The sequence below is a fragment of the Chenopodium album genome, chromosome 25, assembly GCF_948465745.1.
Source record: "Chenopodium album chromosome 25, dcCheAlbu1.1, whole genome shotgun sequence".
Classification (NCBI taxonomy): Eukaryota; Viridiplantae; Streptophyta; class Magnoliopsida; order Caryophyllales; family Amaranthaceae; genus Chenopodium; species Chenopodium album.
The window spans coordinates 6,491,119-6,508,057 of NC_137858.1; the positions used below are offsets into that span (position 1 = coordinate 6,491,119).

A 16,939-nucleotide genomic window follows, 5' to 3' on the forward strand; every position below is an offset into this window, starting at 1 on the left:
CTTCAAGACAAAGTACAACTATTGGGAAGAGGACATGATCAATAGAACCTGGCTAGTTCGGTAGTTCTGAGTTGGGACTTTTTTTTTCCTATTCTCTAGCCATATCTTTTTATAAGGAAATGAAAATCAGGTTATCTTAGTACAAAGCACATTCTTTTGGATGAAAGAGAACACTTTTACAAGAATTGAACAAATAAATCATGCCGAGATTTGCCATAAAATCAGTCACCTAATTTGCCTTCTGAAAGTCGTGGTTAAAAGACACTGAAACGGGAAGAAATAGGACACCTCTTTGCATTTATCAACATTGATGTTTTGAATTGACCATAATATATATCATTGTCATCTAATGAGCGAGCATCTGTCCACCAATGAAAATTATGTAAAAATTACAATCTTTTTAAAAAAATTTTCGGCTCTAAACTCGTATTTTATCACAGAATTGTCATTTGATAAACATTCTATTTGATTAAGACAAAAATATTGAAATTCTCACCTAATCCAAAAGATAATAACTTTGTTCTATCCACTTTAGGATAATTTCATTTAGGATAACAATCAAAGATTTGCCTCATACCATTTTCCTCTTTTTATTTATTTATTTTTTTTTTTTTTTTTTTGGAGAGTAAATGATTAACCTCCCAATCCAAAGTCGCAGAAATAAAAATTGACTACATTTTTTGCCACGTAAAACCCTACTCTCTCTCTCTCTTTCTCTCTCTAAACAACAATGGCGTCTTTACTAAGATGCCCATGTCCATGTCCTACAACTTCCTCTTCTTTCCTCCCTCTCTCACAAACCCCTTCAAAACCCTTCTTTAATTCACCTTCTCCCAAATTCCCAGCTCGAAACTCCATTGTAATTCTTCATTTCTTCCCATTTTCTTTCCCTTTTTGAATCATTTCTTGTACTTTCTTGTATTTATCTGTAATTTAATTTCTGGGTTTTGATTATTGTTTGCAGAAATGTGATTTGGCCGAGCAATTGAGAGTGGTGGAGAATGGGAAACCCTCTTCTTCCCTCTATTCCCGTACTTCTGGAGTGGAGCAGCAATCATTCCCTTCTTTTATGGCTTCCACCAATTTGGATAGTACTTTCAATCGGAATGATACCCGGCTTCGGATTTTCTCCGGTACCGCGAATCCTGCTCTTGCTCAGGTAATTTGGTTACATTTCACTTCTAGTTTACTTCAAGAATGATGATGCTGAATTAATATTTGGGTTTATTTCTTGAATTAGACTGATGAAGATGTTGAATGAATGTTTAGCCAATAATATAGCATTAACCCATTAGCTTTATGTGTTTAATACTCCCTTTTTTCACTATTATTTATCTCCAATTGATTTTATGTGATCTATAAGATGATTAGGATCAATGTTTGATTATTCATAGCTTATATAGTTTAATGGTAGTTGATATGATTAAAAGCATATATTCAAAAAGTTACTAGTAAAGTTGAACTGAGCGAGTATATTTGCTTAATCAAACTTAGTGTTTCACTGATTGCTATTTTGATCAAATCTATAGATTTTGATTTTGCAATTGAGGGGGTCAATTTGTTTGATTTCTTGGCTTGTAAGTGTGTGTTGGTTCGAATATAGCTGTGTCAATCTTTATAATCAAATGGATTGAATATGCTTTAGTTTTAGATTTTTGCTCTCATTTTTTCAAGTAGAGGAGTTTCAAGGCAAGGGGAGCAGGCTTGTGTAGTTGTGTAAGGTGGAAATCTGATTCAAGCATACATGTGGTTACCAATGAATTTATAGAATTTGGACTATTTGGGTTTGTTTGGGTTGACTGGAAGTTCTTTGTCAAGATAAAGTAAAAAAATTATGCCAAAATGTGTTTTATGAAATGTTGAAATTTAAATGAAAACACACTAATCTATACACTTGTCTACCTAGGAGAATGTTATAGGTATTCGTTTCCAAGAACAACTTACTAATCAATTCCTTAACAGTGGAGGGCTAGTCTACTGGTCAGGATTGCTCAGTTAGGCTGCATACATATGAACCCCTCTCCCGATCTGTACTAGGATTTGTGTTTGTTACCAAATTAGTCCTAGTAGGTCTAACAGGACCAACACTGTTATGAACAGAATGCCCCTTTCTTCCTTTTGTTTTATATATGTGTACTCAGCTGCCTTCTATATATCATTTTTTTTCCATATTTTATGATTTTGAAGCAAATCTTGATGACAGACTGTTTTTCTCAACAGGAAATTGCATGTTACATGGGTCTTCAGCTTGGGAAAATAAAAATTAAACGATTTGCTGATGGTGAGATTTATGTTCAATTGCAAGAGAGCGTCAGAGGTTGTGATGTCTTTCTTGTTCAACCCACATGTCCACCTGCTAATGAGAATCTTATGGAACTTTTGATAATGATTGATGCTTGCCGAAGAGCATCAGCCAAAAATATCACTGCAGTTATACCTTATTTTGGATATGCTAGAGCTGATCGAAAGGTAAGTTACCTAATCTTATGAGCAGTTAGAAATTCATCCTTGTTTATTGGACTAAAAGGACCATAAACTTAGTTAACCTTATGGAAAAAATGGGCAATAATGAATAGTCGAAAATCATCTTATGTATTTGACAAAGAAAAAAAAGATTCTGTTCTTTTCTTGTATTGTTAAAATTAGATTTTTGTAGCTGTGGTTCAGGTCCTGCTCATCACAAAAGTATTGCTCTCACAATGAGCTCCTGATCTATGCTACAATTCTTGTGTCTTGTTGGATTATTGTCAAAGTGCTGCTAATCATGATACTTAAAATTTCAGATCCATTTTGACCTAATATTTTTTTTACTGCTTGCATTACATTATACGTCTACACTTCTCTATTTCTGTTTGCATTACATAACATTTCTGTATTTCTCTAATTCAGACTCAAGGGCGTGAATCGATAGCTGCCAAACTTGTCGCCAATCTGATAACAGAAGCAGGTGCCAATCGAGTCCTTGCTTGTGATCTTCATTCTGGGCAGTCAATGGGCTATTTTGATATACCGGTAGATCATGTATATGGTCAGGTAAGATGTGTGTGCCTCATTGAGTATTTCCTTTTTTTCCCTTCCTGAGTAGGAGGGAAGTGGGGTGTATGTGAATTGGGCAAAATTTGTTAGAGATCATCTGTCTAGTAAAATGGCAGATCCCAAATTACTTTATAAATTTATTAAACGATATCACTTCATCCCAAACTTAACTTTCCACCTGTGGGGGGAAGGCATGTAGCTTAAGAAAATTTGTTACAAGTAGAATGAAAAATTTAGTAGTGGATCTTGATAAATTTGTTATATTGGAATCAAGACAGGGAAAGGTGCTGTATTCTGTGTGTGTGTGTGTTTTGGGGGGGGGGGGGGGGGGGGGGTGGGGGGTGGGGGGTGGGGGGTGGGTTCCCTAGGAAGTTAATTATAGGATGTAAGCATTACAATATATGAATGAATCACAGATTTACCACTCTTTAAAATTGGGGAGTACCCAAAACCAATATAAAATTGTCAACAAAACATTATAAACACTAATTGCTTCTCTAATTGTGCTCTACCAGCCTGTGATTCTTGATTACCTGGCAAGCAAGACCATATGCTCGGATGATTTAGTTGTCGTTTCGCCAGATGTTGGTGGAGTCGCCAGAGCTCGTGCTTTTGCAAAGAAGTTATCTGATGCACCTCTTGCCATAGTGGATAAGAGGCGCCATGGGCACAATGTTGCGGAGGTAAATCTTTGTGGCCATTTTTCTTCATCTGAACCTTGGGAGAAATATCTGTTTTGGTGAAAGGGGAATCGAGGGATGGAAATTTCAGTACTAACATCATGTTGGTCTTGGGCTAAGTTAATTGACTTGCTTTATTAGTACAACTAGAAAAGCCTGTGATCAATTTGCAGTTGGAGTTAAGAACTAAAATTTAATGGAATAATGAGTAGTAATGATGCAGTCACATTCTACTGCTATTGACTTTGTATAAGCATCTACTTTTGCCCCTCGTAATATTCTGAAAGCTTTGCAGGTAATGAATTTGATCGGTGATGTAAAGGGAAAAGTGGCTGTTATGGTGGATGATATGATAGACACAGCTGGTTAGTTCTTCTGTTTATTATAATTCTAATTTCTTAGATCTTGGTAAGCGAAGACATTGCATAATTTGTTTTTCTGTTGGTACTCTCTTATTGAGGCTTATGTGGACTGACCATGTCTAATTGCACCTACTTAGACCTCTGCCCCATCAATGATAAAAATTGGCATTAGAGTTTGGAATTAAAATTTTCCTCTTGATGTGGCTTATAGGTACAATTTCCAAAGGAGCAGCCCTCTTGCACCAAGAAGGAGCTAGGGAAGTCTATGCTTGTAGTACACATGCTGTCTTCAGGTAAATGCATTGGCACATAGCTTATAAACTCTATTTGTAAAACCATTGACAGGAATTACAAACTTTTGTCTGGTGGCTGAATCTATGTTACTGATATGTGGTATTTATGTATTTATTTAATTCCATTTAATTTTATATGAAATGAGTACTGCTCCTTCTGGTGACCATTGATCCGGGTGTTGAGTTTTTGATTGAGGCCTTATAAATCTTTGTTGGTTTCACGTGTGCAGCCCCCCTGCAATTGAGAGGTTATCCAGTGGTTTGTTTCAAGAAGTAATAATCACAAATACAATTCCCGTCTTGGAGAAAAATTACTTCCCTCAGCTTACGATATTGTCAGTTGCAAACCTTTTGGGCGAGACCATTTGGCGCGTACATGATGACTGTTCAGTGAGTAGTATATTTCAGTAAATTACTGTGTAAATTGTTGTATATGTCTCATTATAGCAGCAGTAGCACAATATATTCACTTATTTTTTTTGTGATCACTATGGTGTCTTGTATAAAGTATACCTCAAGGTTGGTACTGATGTACTGTCTTGGACAATTTATGAATCCACCATGAAGATTGCTTATTGTTTGTAAATTTTTCTGATGCCTTTACATACTGCAATGAAGGTTACAAAAAACAATCTACCTTGAATGTTGACTTTCTATGTTTTCTATTTTTTGTTTGATTTTGGAATAGCTTGTGAAAAAGATATTCTATGCCTTTGCTCACTGGCCTTGGTTTTCAGGTTGGATTTGAACCTTACTCGAGCTTGGGGATTGATTAATGCGTTCTCGGATTAATAGCTCTCACCACATCTTGCAACTCAAAATTAATGTAATATGCCTACTGTATTGATCAAGCATTCAAGGGCCCCTTTTCTATCGCACTCTCCCTTCCATGTGCAGTTGTAAAGCTTGTAATACAATTGTGAGTACTCGTTATCCATGTGATGCAAGAATTAGTGAGATATTCACCAGGAACTTTATAGAATTTACCTTTTCTCCCTGTTTTTTTGGGAGCTCACCCACACCTATAACTGTAAGGCAGTTGCTGGTTAGTACTTAGTATTGTGTTTGCATTTTGCTCGCTTCCAGGTGCTCCTTGGAGTTTTGTATGTACAGATTATATCTTTGGATGTTGTATAACTAAAGCAATTCTTTTTACTATGAGACAATGCATTTGTGTTTTAATTCAATTTGCTGCAGCATATTTTCATGGCATTGTGCTGCATCAGTATAGTTTTATAGACAGACTAGTACCTCAGTGTGTAACAGTGTTCTAGGAGTGTTTAAGCATCATTTAGTAAGACACCGCCAATACATAACCAGTAATACATGCCAATGAGATTGAGAATAATTTTACCTGCCAGTCTTGCTTATGTAAAAAAACAAAAAAAAAAAAAAAAAAAAAGTATAATATCCCTGAAAACTAATGTACATAAAAATCTGCAGACTGCTGCAAAGTCTAACAATCCATCCTAAATCTATTAACATATACAAGTACATTATATTAACTCCGAACAACCTTCACCATTTGACCTCAATTATTCCGCTAAAACTGATTGATCACAAATACTCGTTGTCCAAATTGGTTTTAAAGCCTGCCTCTCTCAGCCACAAAAGAATATAGGGGAAGAGAAGAAAAAAATAACAAATTGAACAGTAAAATTTTTGAAAAATAATTCCAGGTCGGGATACTTTCTCTATCACCAGGTATAATGGTATAAACCTTGGCAAATAATTTGCTATTGCACTACCATACGAGATCCAGCTACCACATTGATCGCATACTATAAAATGGCTGTGCTCCCTCTTGACGAACAAAATTGAACAGGGCACTAGTCACTGTAGTACTATGTTGAAATAACAAGGTCTTTGAGCTGCTGAGGATCTACTTCAGAAGGCGCTTTCGTAAGGGCACACTGAGCAGTGGAGGTCTTTGGAAAAGCAATCACATCTCTGATAGAATTTGCTCCAGCCAACAGCATCACTAGCCTATCCAGGCCATAGGCTATGCCTCCTGCATTTCAAACAAGATATTAAGTACTTTGAAGAAAACAAATAACCAGCAAGACGCAACACAGAATTTAGCCTTTGTACTGTTAAAACAAGAATTGAATCTACAATATTTTGAGGAAGTTATACAAACCATGTGGAGGAGCGCCCATGTCGAAAGCCTCCAAAAGATAGCCAAATTTTGCTTCAGCCTGTGGATCATGAGAAAATTGATACAGTACTTGATATTATTACTTTAAATCACAAAGAAAATGTGTCTTTTGTTTTTAAAAATTCACTTGCATACAGAATTTTGGAATCAAATAAAAGTGAAATGTTTTCCCCCTCTAGGAGAAAGAGACTAGCCCATTTACTAAGGAAGAACTAGTAAACAAAAAGATTTAGTTGGATGTATCAACAAACTCATGCTGGTTTCAAAGAAACACTAATAAAAAAAGGTAGTCATAATATTCGTGTAGTCATAATTTAATCTACCACATTCAGGAACTTTTCTAATTGTTGATTTCGAATCTTTCCCTTCCAAAGAATCTGATAAAAACAACACTCCATGTAAACCAGGAAAAGTTGCTACTTAGTTACATACTTCCGTATTTGTATTTTATGATGGTTACCAGTTTACATTATAAGTATGGGTGTCGACCTCAACATCTTTCTGGATTTTATTTTTTATTATTTATTTTGAGGGAACTTCTTTCTGGAGTTGATAGACGGAAGCAGACCACGAGTACAGTTCACAATGGAACAACTTTAAAGGATAAATTTTATCATAGCGGAACAGAAAGACAATGATGCTGAAACTATTATTATTTTCTACAGGCTTCTGTGACAATTGACAACAGTGTCGGGAGTCTTATTAAAAAGATTTAAAGTAGATATCATGATCAAATCCAAAAACAAAAGGAGCATCCACAAACTATCGAAAAAATAAATCACTGCTGGAAGTCCTTTAAAGATAGTTAAATCCAATTTAATAACAGTGGCAGACACGTACTTGTTCTGATGAGATGCCTACAATATCCAGAACCTTTTCTTGCACCTCTCGCTTATATATTCTTAAACTTCCTCCGCCAATCTGAAAAAATGGGGTAAAAATACTCCTATCAATGGTAAAATTACCAGAAAGTACGTAATGATAGAATAGAAAGCGCACCTCTACTCCATTGTAAACCATGTCATATGCCAAAGCTCGTGCAGAGGATAAATCCTCAATGTCTTCAGGGTTTGGAGCAGTAAAGGGATGATGCAAAGCCTGCAAACAAGTACATTCATAAAAACATATGCATCTGAAATACCACGGAGCACAAAAAGACTAGTAAGATAGAAGGTGGTTCTTTCCTCTCCTCTCATACCAGAGACCAGACCATCAACAGCAAAGGTACTACCAGAGTGAAATGGTATTGAACTTGTAAAATTCTTTTTATTTTGTAATGACTTAGGCATGATGATATTTTTTCAAATTCTAAATTACCACAAAGATTGGAAGGAAACAGGTGGCAAGTGAGTGACCCATAATAATGGAACAATAAGAATTTTCACTCAGCAGAACCCCTTGAATTGATGCTAGTTGTCACATTTAGTTGTTCTTTGGGAACATACTCCATATCCTCCTAAATGTTTAGCATTACCCAAACAGTTCCATTGTGATATAATTGTTTTACAGGAAACAGCTAGAATCCAGGAGGCAGGATAGCAGCTATGAAATACTCCACAAAAAGTTTGCTACTACACCAGCAACCTTCTTACTGAATGCATTAGTATTCAAAATGTGACAACTCATAACCTACTCAAATGTAACTGCCAGAAATAAAAAAAAAATAAAAATACAAATAAAATAAAAGAGTTAATCAGATGCCAAATGAAGTACTTGTATTGGAAGCCTTTGCCAAAACATCAGGAACTTGTCACAAAATGAGGAATATAGATCACTAACAAAGAATGTAATTTCGAATGACCATAGTGCAATTTGTATTATAACAAAGAAAAACCACCATCATTCTGAGCAGAATAGAAGAGAGAAAATATGATACTGTAACAAACCTCAAGCCTCTGTTCATCATCGTTCCACTCAAACATCGGGAAATCAGTCACCCAAAGAATTGAATGCTTGGACTGAGGCGGAGAGAAAAAAGCAAGTGAAGAATTGATATAGAAGGACATCACAAAATTCAATCATAATGAGTAAAATAACACGCAAAACTTACATGGTCGGCCATACCCAATTCATGTGCCACATATAACCTTAGTCGATCAAGAGTTTTGTTCACTGACTTCTCCATACCCACAGCAAACAAGATAAGATCACCAGATTGAGCAGAGCAAAGACTCAATAGTTTTTCTTTATTTTGTTGATTCAAACTTGACGCTAAAGCAGGAATTCCTTCAAGCTCCCCTGAAGAACCACAAAATTGTTAAGTCTAAACTCTTAAAGTTGAAATATGTAAACTAATAATAAAAAAAAATATATACAAACGTACCATCACTTGTGACCTTCAGAAAAGGCAAACCTTTGGCCCCAGATTTGAATGCTTCCTTGTAGATATCACCCTTCTTCAGTGCTGTGTTAGAATAAACACTTGCAGCTGCGGGTACACATAATGCCTTTACCACACCCCCACTAGCCAATGCATCTTCAAAAATTTTGAATGTAGACCCAGAAAATATATCAGAGACCTACATCAAGAAAAGCTTTTACTTAATCAACTGTTGCAATTAACTTCCAGTGAAGTGAACGGTATATCTGTGGATGACCAACAATTTAGTTTCAACTGAGTAGAAAATCTTACGTTTCTTAGCTCAAGACCAAAACGAAGATCTGGTCTGTCTGATCCATATCGGTTCATTGCTTCAGCATAAGTAAGCCTGGGGAAAGGGTCGGGAAGCTCAATGCCTTGAATCTCCCGGAAAACCTAAAGACATTAAAAGCTCAGTCAAATACTTAAATATCTTAGGAAACTGCAACCTTCAAACAACAATCAGATCACAAAGCATGAAAAAAGAAATCTTCAATATTGTTGATGGGCACAATTTGCAAGAAGTAGCCTATTATTCACCACACCCAAGGGATCAAGATTTACTATCTCCCCCTAGAAACCCCCCCCCCCCCCCCCACACCAAACGAAACATTAAAATTAAAGCGATCTAGTGAAACAAAAGAAGCAACATAGAAATATCTTAATATGCAATTGCAAAAAGGTAAACCATGAAATATAGAAGGCATACACAAGCAGCTTAGCTACATTACACCTTGAGAGAATTTGAGAGTAAAGATAAACATTTGGACCATAAACCAACTTAGACATGAAGAGAACATGAAACATTCCACTCTGCCTATGAAGAGAGAATTTGAAAGATAACATATCAGAATTTCTAGCATAATCAACTTGCCTATATTCTTAAAAATAACTCCTAAACTACTCAGCATTTACATCTTTCCGATTCTAACATTTGAGGGTTTATCATGAGCAGATGACAGTGTAGTAATACGTGAGGGGAGAGAGAGAGAGAGAGAGAGAGAGAGAGAGAGAGAGAGAGAGCAAATAATTTAATTCATTTACAATGAAAGCATGGAGTTGTGCACATTACTTGTATTACTTCGTCAACAATTTCAAATATTTGCTTCAGATATTAGCCTTTAGATCTATTATTAGTTTATCAACATACAGACCTTCCTGATCAAATCTTCATTTAGCTTTAGCATCTCTTCTAAAGGCGTAAATGCCAGTTCCATATCTAGTTGGGTGAACTCAGGCTGCCTGTCAGCTCTCAGATCCTCATCCCGAAAGCATCTGCAAGAGAAACCAGAAAGTATCTCCTAAATTAGTTCATAATATAGTCTTATTCAGTAACAAGCTATCTTCTAGTTCAGTATGCCCCTCTCTTTTTGCAATATATGTTTCTTTTTATTTTTTAGGAGAGAGGGGAGGATATGCAAGATTTGGAAAGACTGGAATTCGTAACAGATCCGGAGTCAAGAACTGTATTTACCTTGCTACTTGATAATATCTGTCAAAGCCTGAAACCATTAGCATTTGCTTGAATAACTGAGGACTTTGAGGCAAAGCATAAAACATTCCTGGCTTCATACATGAATATGGGTGAGTTTAAGAGGTACAAGATAAATTATGCAACCGAAGTACAGGATAAAAGTTGCTTAACTAGGTCCATTTACTTTCATATCTGATATGTTTGTATTTTCAGTTTCTCGCATTGGACATATCAGAAGAGCATAAACATGTTGATACTAACATTAATAAGTTTCTCCTGGGGATTGTCCACCTATCAATGTATTACATACCAAACTATAACACAGGGGTGTAGAACAAATTCATTGAGAAATGTTACAACCATTTAATAGGATCTCATCATCTCAAATTTTGACTTCAGATGAGCCAAGAATTCTACAAATAATAGGTCACAGACAAGTAGATAATACATCATAGTCTAAAACTAGTCCAAGACAATAAATCAGATAACTAAAGGTGAAACAGAGAAGAAAAACAAGAAGCCAATACCTGAACTCTTGAAGGCACTAAATAATCTCGAGCACCCTCTGGGGTAGACCTAGAAAGCATTGGAGTCTCAATCTGCCCAATAAATAAGGTAAACATCAGTGAAATTAACAATTTGGTTTTAGATAACCAATTTGGTTGAGGGCATGCACAAGCATTTCAGATAACCAATTTGGTTTTATGCCTGGGAGATTGAACAAAGGTTGAGGGCATGCACAAGCATTTCAGATAACCAATTTGGTTTTATGCCTGGGAGATCTACTATGGAGGCAATCCATTTGATAAGACAACTGATGGAGTTTTATAGGGTAAAGAAGAAAGATCTTCATATGGTCTTTATTGATTTAGAGAAGGCATATGACAAGGTGCCAAGAGAGATACTTTGGTGGGCAATGTTGAAGAAAGGTATCCCACGAAGGTATGTAGACCTAGTTAAGGATATGTATCGGGATGTGTCAACAAATGTGAGGACATGCGGAGGGTTGACAAAAGATTTCCCTATTACAATCGGATTGCATCAAGGGTCTGCATTAAGCCCTTTTCTTTTTGCAACGGTTCTAGACGAATTAACTAGACCAATTCAAGATGAGGTTCCATGGTGTATGCTGTTCGCAGATGATATCGTTTTGGTGGATGAGACTAAGGATGGGGTTAATGTCAAGTTGGAGCAATGGAGGCAAAGGTTGGAATCTAGAGGGTTTAAGCTAAGTCGGAGTAAGACTGAATATTTGGTATGTCGTTTTGGCACTCAGAGGGGGACAAGCAATGAAGTGGTGAGTTTGGATGGAAAGGATTTGACCATGAGTGAATGTTTTAAGTACCTAGGGTCGATCATCCAGAAGAATGGTGACATTGATCAAGACGTGACCCACAGGATTAAGTCAGGGTGGCTTAAATGGAGAGCGGCCACGGGAGTGCTATGCGACCGCAGCATTCCCTTAAAGTTGAAGGGAAAATTCTACAGGACTGCCATAAGACCAGTGTTGCTCTATGGTACAGAATGTTGGGCTTCTAAGAAAGAGCATATTAAAAAGATGGAGGTTACGGAAATGCGCATGTTAAGGTGGATGTGTGGAAACACTTTAAGAGATAGAATCAGAAATGAGGTTATTCGCAAGAAAGTAGGTGTGGCGGGCATTGTAGATAAATTAAGGGAAAATCGTCTGCGTTGGTTTGGACATGTAAGACGGAGACCCGAGGGTGCACCGGTGCGAAGAGTGGAAGAGTGGGACCATGGAGGGATTAAACGAGGAAGAGGGAGACCAAAGATGACTTGGTTGGAAGGAGTGAGGAAGGATATGAAGTGCATGGATTTACGTGAGGATGAAGTTTTGGATCGTAAGGGATGGAGGAGAAAGATTTATGTTGATGACTACACGGAATAATCAAATTTGGTTCATGTTAGCCGACCCCACTTTTGGGACTAAGGCTTTGATTGATTGATTGATTGATTGATCAGTGAAATTAACAATGCAAGATACAGCCTATGATATGAATAATGACAGCAAGCACACACCTCCACAAAGCCAAGTGCATCTTCCAGGTATCTTCTTATGAGTTTCATCACTCTATGCCGCAAATGTATGTTTGAATTCATTTGATGTCGACGCAAATCTAAGCACCGGTATCTAGAAAACCATAATTATATAAGTGAATTGATCATCTTGATTAAAACAGAAAACAAAGGAAGAGGTTAAATGTTTATATGTTTATTAGGTCTGAATTTCTCGTCTTCAAAAATCAAGGGCTGTCTTGAATCACAAGTAAGTTCATACCACCCTAAAATAACCTCTAAGGCTCCCTCATATCTGTACAAGTGAATAGAAAGACATCTGAGCCATCTAACATCACTCAATAAAATATGTTCAATATCATCCTGCGGTATTATTGGACTCCAGATAACGTAATAATTATCTCTTCTCTCTTTCCTTTTTTTTTTCCCCTCTATTGACTCACCCTGGAGAAAAATTGCTATCTAACCACAAACCAGCAATATCTTTAAGTCAAATTTCAGTGATCTGTGGTTTACTATTTCTATTGTTTAGGAGAATGTGATGGTTAGGGTAGGTCCTGTACAGCAGACACATCGTTGGGTTTATAACATCTCAGCATTCAATTTCCACCACAGGCTCTCCCCATTATTTCTGAACACAATTCTAAATTGTACATAAGTTAATTATTGTCATGCATAGAGAAGGGGAGTGAAATGTGAAATGAGCAATAAACAATTTCACCTTCACTAGAACAACATATGGTATATAACTATATACTTCGTATCTGTTTTTGTGTAACAAATTTAACCTTGCAAAAGGTTCAAACAGGTATAAGCAATCAAACTCATACGCGGGGGGGGGGGGGGGGGGGGAAGGAATGGAATAGAGTAGACATTCAAAACTGACATTCAGCAAGAATCAATGTTCACTTTTTTGGCATTAAAGTTGCAAAATCAAACAGCCAACTAAAACAAAGCAGCTTGGTAAAATCACAGAGTACCGACTCTATCAAGATCTTCTCATTTACCACAATATCCTATCAAAGTAATATCAAATCCTAAAGAGCTACCTTAAACGTATATCTTCCTTCACAGAGTCTTTCACGTCATCTGAAGTAGTAACCAAAAAGGGCAATTTGGCCTTGACAGAATTTAAAACTTTGACATGCTCTGCAGCAACCTGCAAATAACGATAGTGCCATTGACGGCATTGAGGACATGAATTGGATTTTTGAAGTTGGCAAGATAAACAACTTGTGACATTCAAATGAAGAGTATATATAGTAAAAATAATTAATGCATGGTGTTCTACGTGTACATTTGAGAGCACAAGTACCCATTGATCACTTTCCATAGTCAACAATGTTCCAATATCTGCTAGAAGTCATTTGATTTCCATTCAAAAGTTTACCAAAGTTCAAGCCTTCCAGGCAATAGACAAACTGGCAAGTGAGGACTGAGGAGTGAGGGCCTTATTTTATTTTTGAGGGATTGCAATTTTCATTACACCGTTAGTTTCAAGAGGATGACAGCCTCAGGCACAAGATTATTTACAAAGTCACAAACAACATAAACATACCTCCACCATTCCAGTTTTCATCTTTTTATTAGCAGCTTCGCCTGGTCTTAAACGCACTACTCCTTCAACAGCAATCACATATTCGAGCCTCACATTGTTTACCAAAGAATGTGCCTCAGGGAAATCATTGGGAAGTGTTGTAATCTGCTTAAAAAGAACCAATAGCATTCCTTTCAAGATAAGACTCATTTTAAAATAAGGAAAACAGAATCAATTTGCATGCATACCAACTCTCAAATTTAGAAAGAAAACTTAATCCCTCCTTGGTTCACTAAAGCACAAAAAGTAGCTGACAATTAAAAGAAAGTTTCTTGCACAAACAAAAGCATATAGTAAACAGTGCAATTACAGCCCCGAATTAATCGATGATGGCTTTGGTGTGATAACTCACACAGTCACACTCATTACTCAACAAAGAAATTATCACAACATATCTTATTACAAAATTAACTAAGGCTTACTACCTATGTTCTAGAAAACTACCAATAAATCCAAATTGGCAAAAAGTCCACCACCAGGGGCCAAAATACCGAAAACTAGAGCCTAAACAACCAACATTGTCGTTCAACTAGGCGCACCTAAGCTGAACAAGACTCTAGCATAACTCTTTGAAAAGAGATAAATAAGGAGCACTACTAGCACAAGAATGTAATTCAAATCCTTCAAAATGAGAATCCTTCCACACACTTCAAATTGGTGAATGCACAGTAATCAGTTAACAATTAAAATTACATACTAGAGCAATTCACCATAATTCTCCTACATATGGAATTCACTCCTCACAACACCCAACAAAATACATAACAAAAATTAACATGATCCTTTGTACAACAAGGTAATACATGATCAACATATCATATAATATCACATATTTACACCAAATTATAAGCAAAAAATTAAAATTTTGAAAAATTATACCTGAACAATGCCAGAATGATCTCTAAGATTAACAAAAGTGACTCCACCATGAACCCGATGAAGAGCGACCCACCCACAAAGAGTGACCCGTTTACCCACATCATCCTCACCCAAATGCCCACATAAAGCAGTCCGATTAACCCATTCCAAGTTTGTATCTTTTGATGGTTGAAACGGGTCGGGTACCCGGGTTTGCTGTTCTGTGCCTTGTAAAGTAGCTGATACATTAGCACAATTGCAGTGTGTTCTGTGAGAAATTAAAGGGTAAGGATTGAATTTGAGGGAGGAGAGAGAAAAGGGGATAAGAGTAGAAGTTGTGGGGAAGAAGAAGAAAGGTTTGACATTGGGACGAAGGGTGAAGATAGGGAGAGTTCTTAGCAGTTTAGCCATGGTTTGAGGCTTTGAGCAGTCAATTTGAGAGCATTGGTTTTTCTTCGACTAGTTTAGCAAAATTTTGGTACTTACTTCGTGGGCACCAAATCCTACGACTCTACGAGCCAAGATAGTAGTGAACTAGTGATAGCTAGATATGTGGGTATACTTTCATGGATTTATGCCGGATCCATTCGATTGAAGCGGGTATGAGTACGATGTAGATGGGTATGGTCATATGAATATCAAAATTCATACCCGTCATAAACAGTAAATAGGTGGTGGATTTGAAATCATACTTGCCTTGTATCGCACATTTTCATTCAAACTTTTTCGGATCTATCCGTCCATCTAATAATTCAATCACCATTTTGTATCCACAACATCACAACTACTACCTCCGTTAAATATTATTTGCAACGATTAGACATTTTCCATCTCTACTTTATGTCAAATCGTTGCAAATAATGTGTAACGGAGGTAGTATTTTACATACATGTATGCTTTTATAACTAAATGAATAGTTCAAATGGGTAGTATGCAAATAATAGAAGATCATATGTGAATGTGAGTGATAGCCGGAGATTCAGATCATGCTCTTCATGGGTAGTGGGTAGGTAGTGGTGGATATAGAAGTTTTAGGTGGATGTGGGGGAGAAAATATTTGCTTTTAAACCTCTCATATGTCATCCCTAAGCCCAAATCGAAACATAGCTAACCTTATTACTACTTGTGTTAGAGTGTTCCCTGAACATTATTTAATCAAATTGTTTGTTTTTTAAGATAGCTAACATTGTTAGCGATTTTGAAAAATTGTTATTTTTGGCTATGATTTGAAATTGAATTGCATCACAAACTTAATGACGTTGTTATGTTGTTAGATGTGAGGATATTCTCAATGACCTAATGGCATATCTAAAAAAGTATTGATGAGTCAAAATAAAAATGATGGCAACTTCATATTTCCAAACTAATGTAAATTTGGCTAACCTAAACACTTTTATATTGGCGTAAAACAATGATAATTAATTGGTTATGCATCTTAGTTTGTTAATTAGTTGGGTATAGGGTCAACTGTTCCACACGTGCAAACCTATAGTACTTCGTCTTAGTAGTAATTATTACTTTGTATATTTATATATACAACTAGGGCTGGCAATCATGTCGTGTCGTGTCATGTCATGTTTGTATTCGTGTTCGAAAATTAAACAGGCTGGGAAGCTTCAACGCTAATCCAACCCATTTAATAAACGTGCTGTATCGTGTTGATTTGTTTAATTAAATGTTTACGGAAACCCTTGACACTAACCCGTTTTTTCGTGTCCAGTTTGTGTCTTGTTGTCGAGTCGTGTAAACTTTTGCCAGCTCTATATACAACTACAAATTCTAAAAAAAATTAGTAACTTAATTGCATTCGAGCAAAACAAAAAGATGAGTCGAAAAATTTATAATGGTCGCGGATTCAACCTACAAAAATTCGAAGGAGTCCAGTTTATCAAAGGGTGAAATTGTAATTTTATTGGGTTAAAATTGGATAAAATTGCTAACACTAGTTTGCCAATTTAGTAGTGTTTATCAAGATCATAAACTTATTTTTCTCAAAAATTTGCTGATTAACGAATTAAAATTAAAATTTCTGTTTATTACTGTTACAAATTGTGTTCCTCAGGTTGAAAAAATCCAATAAAATTA

At 36.3% G+C, this 16,939-nt stretch overlaps 2 protein-coding genes across 2 annotated transcripts; one reads left to right on the forward strand and one right to left on the reverse strand.

Moving 5' to 3' along the window:
* The first annotated feature begins 629 nt into the window (after positions 1 to 629).
* LOC145614593 (ribose-phosphate pyrophosphokinase 1) lies at positions 630 to 5,529 on the forward strand. Its single transcript, XM_081669652.1, has 9 exons — positions 630 to 859; positions 965 to 1,159; positions 2,221 to 2,469; positions 2,890 to 3,033; positions 3,552 to 3,719; positions 4,012 to 4,081; positions 4,290 to 4,371; positions 4,602 to 4,761; positions 5,109 to 5,529. The coding sequence occupies exons 1-9, from the start codon at positions 731 to 733 to the stop codon at positions 5,145 to 5,147; spliced, it is 1,236 nt and encodes a 411-aa protein (XP_081525778.1). The 5' UTR covers positions 630 to 730; the 3' UTR covers positions 5,148 to 5,529.
* Positions 5,530 to 5,704: 175 nt separating this feature from the next.
* Positions 5,705 to 15,352, reverse strand: LOC145614592 (aspartate--tRNA ligase, chloroplastic/mitochondrial-like). The gene is made up of 15 exons (XM_081669651.1): positions 14,876 to 15,352; positions 13,958 to 14,101; positions 13,449 to 13,558; positions 12,403 to 12,514; positions 10,890 to 10,961; positions 10,363 to 10,454; positions 10,043 to 10,163; positions 9,162 to 9,284; positions 8,853 to 9,048; positions 8,580 to 8,767; positions 8,416 to 8,487; positions 7,529 to 7,627; positions 7,370 to 7,450; positions 6,512 to 6,569; positions 5,705 to 6,382 (listed from the first exon to the last, which is right to left on the reverse strand). The coding sequence occupies exons 1-15, from the start codon at positions 15,263 to 15,265 to the stop codon at positions 6,216 to 6,218; spliced, it is 2,025 nt and encodes a 674-aa protein (XP_081525777.1). The 5' UTR covers positions 15,266 to 15,352; the 3' UTR covers positions 5,705 to 6,215.
* Between the last annotated feature and the right edge of the window lie 1,587 nt (positions 15,353 to 16,939).

Coding starts and splice junctions, on each gene's coding strand:
- LOC145614593 (XM_081669652.1), top strand. CDS start 731: ATGGCGTCTTTACTAAGATGCCCATGTCCATGTCCTACAACTTCCTCT. Junction 3,720..4,011: donor ATGGGCACAATGTTGCGGAG/GTAAATCTTTGT, acceptor AAAGCTTTGCAG/GTAATGAATTTGATCGGTGA. Junction 4,372..4,601: donor AGTACACATGCTGTCTTCAG/GTAAATGCATTG, acceptor TCACGTGTGCAG/CCCCCCTGCAATTGAGAGGT.
- LOC145614592 (XM_081669651.1), bottom strand. CDS start 15,265: ATGGCTAAACTGCTAAGAACTCTCCCTATCTTCACCCTTCGTCCCAAT. Junction 14,102..14,875: donor ATCATTCTGGCATTGTTCAG/GTATAATTTTTC, acceptor CTTTTTAAGCAG/ATTACAACACTTCCCAATGA. Junction 7,451..7,528: donor TGGTTTACAATGGAGTAGAG/GTGCGCTTTCTA, acceptor CCATTTTTTCAG/ATTGGCGGAGGAAGTTTAAG.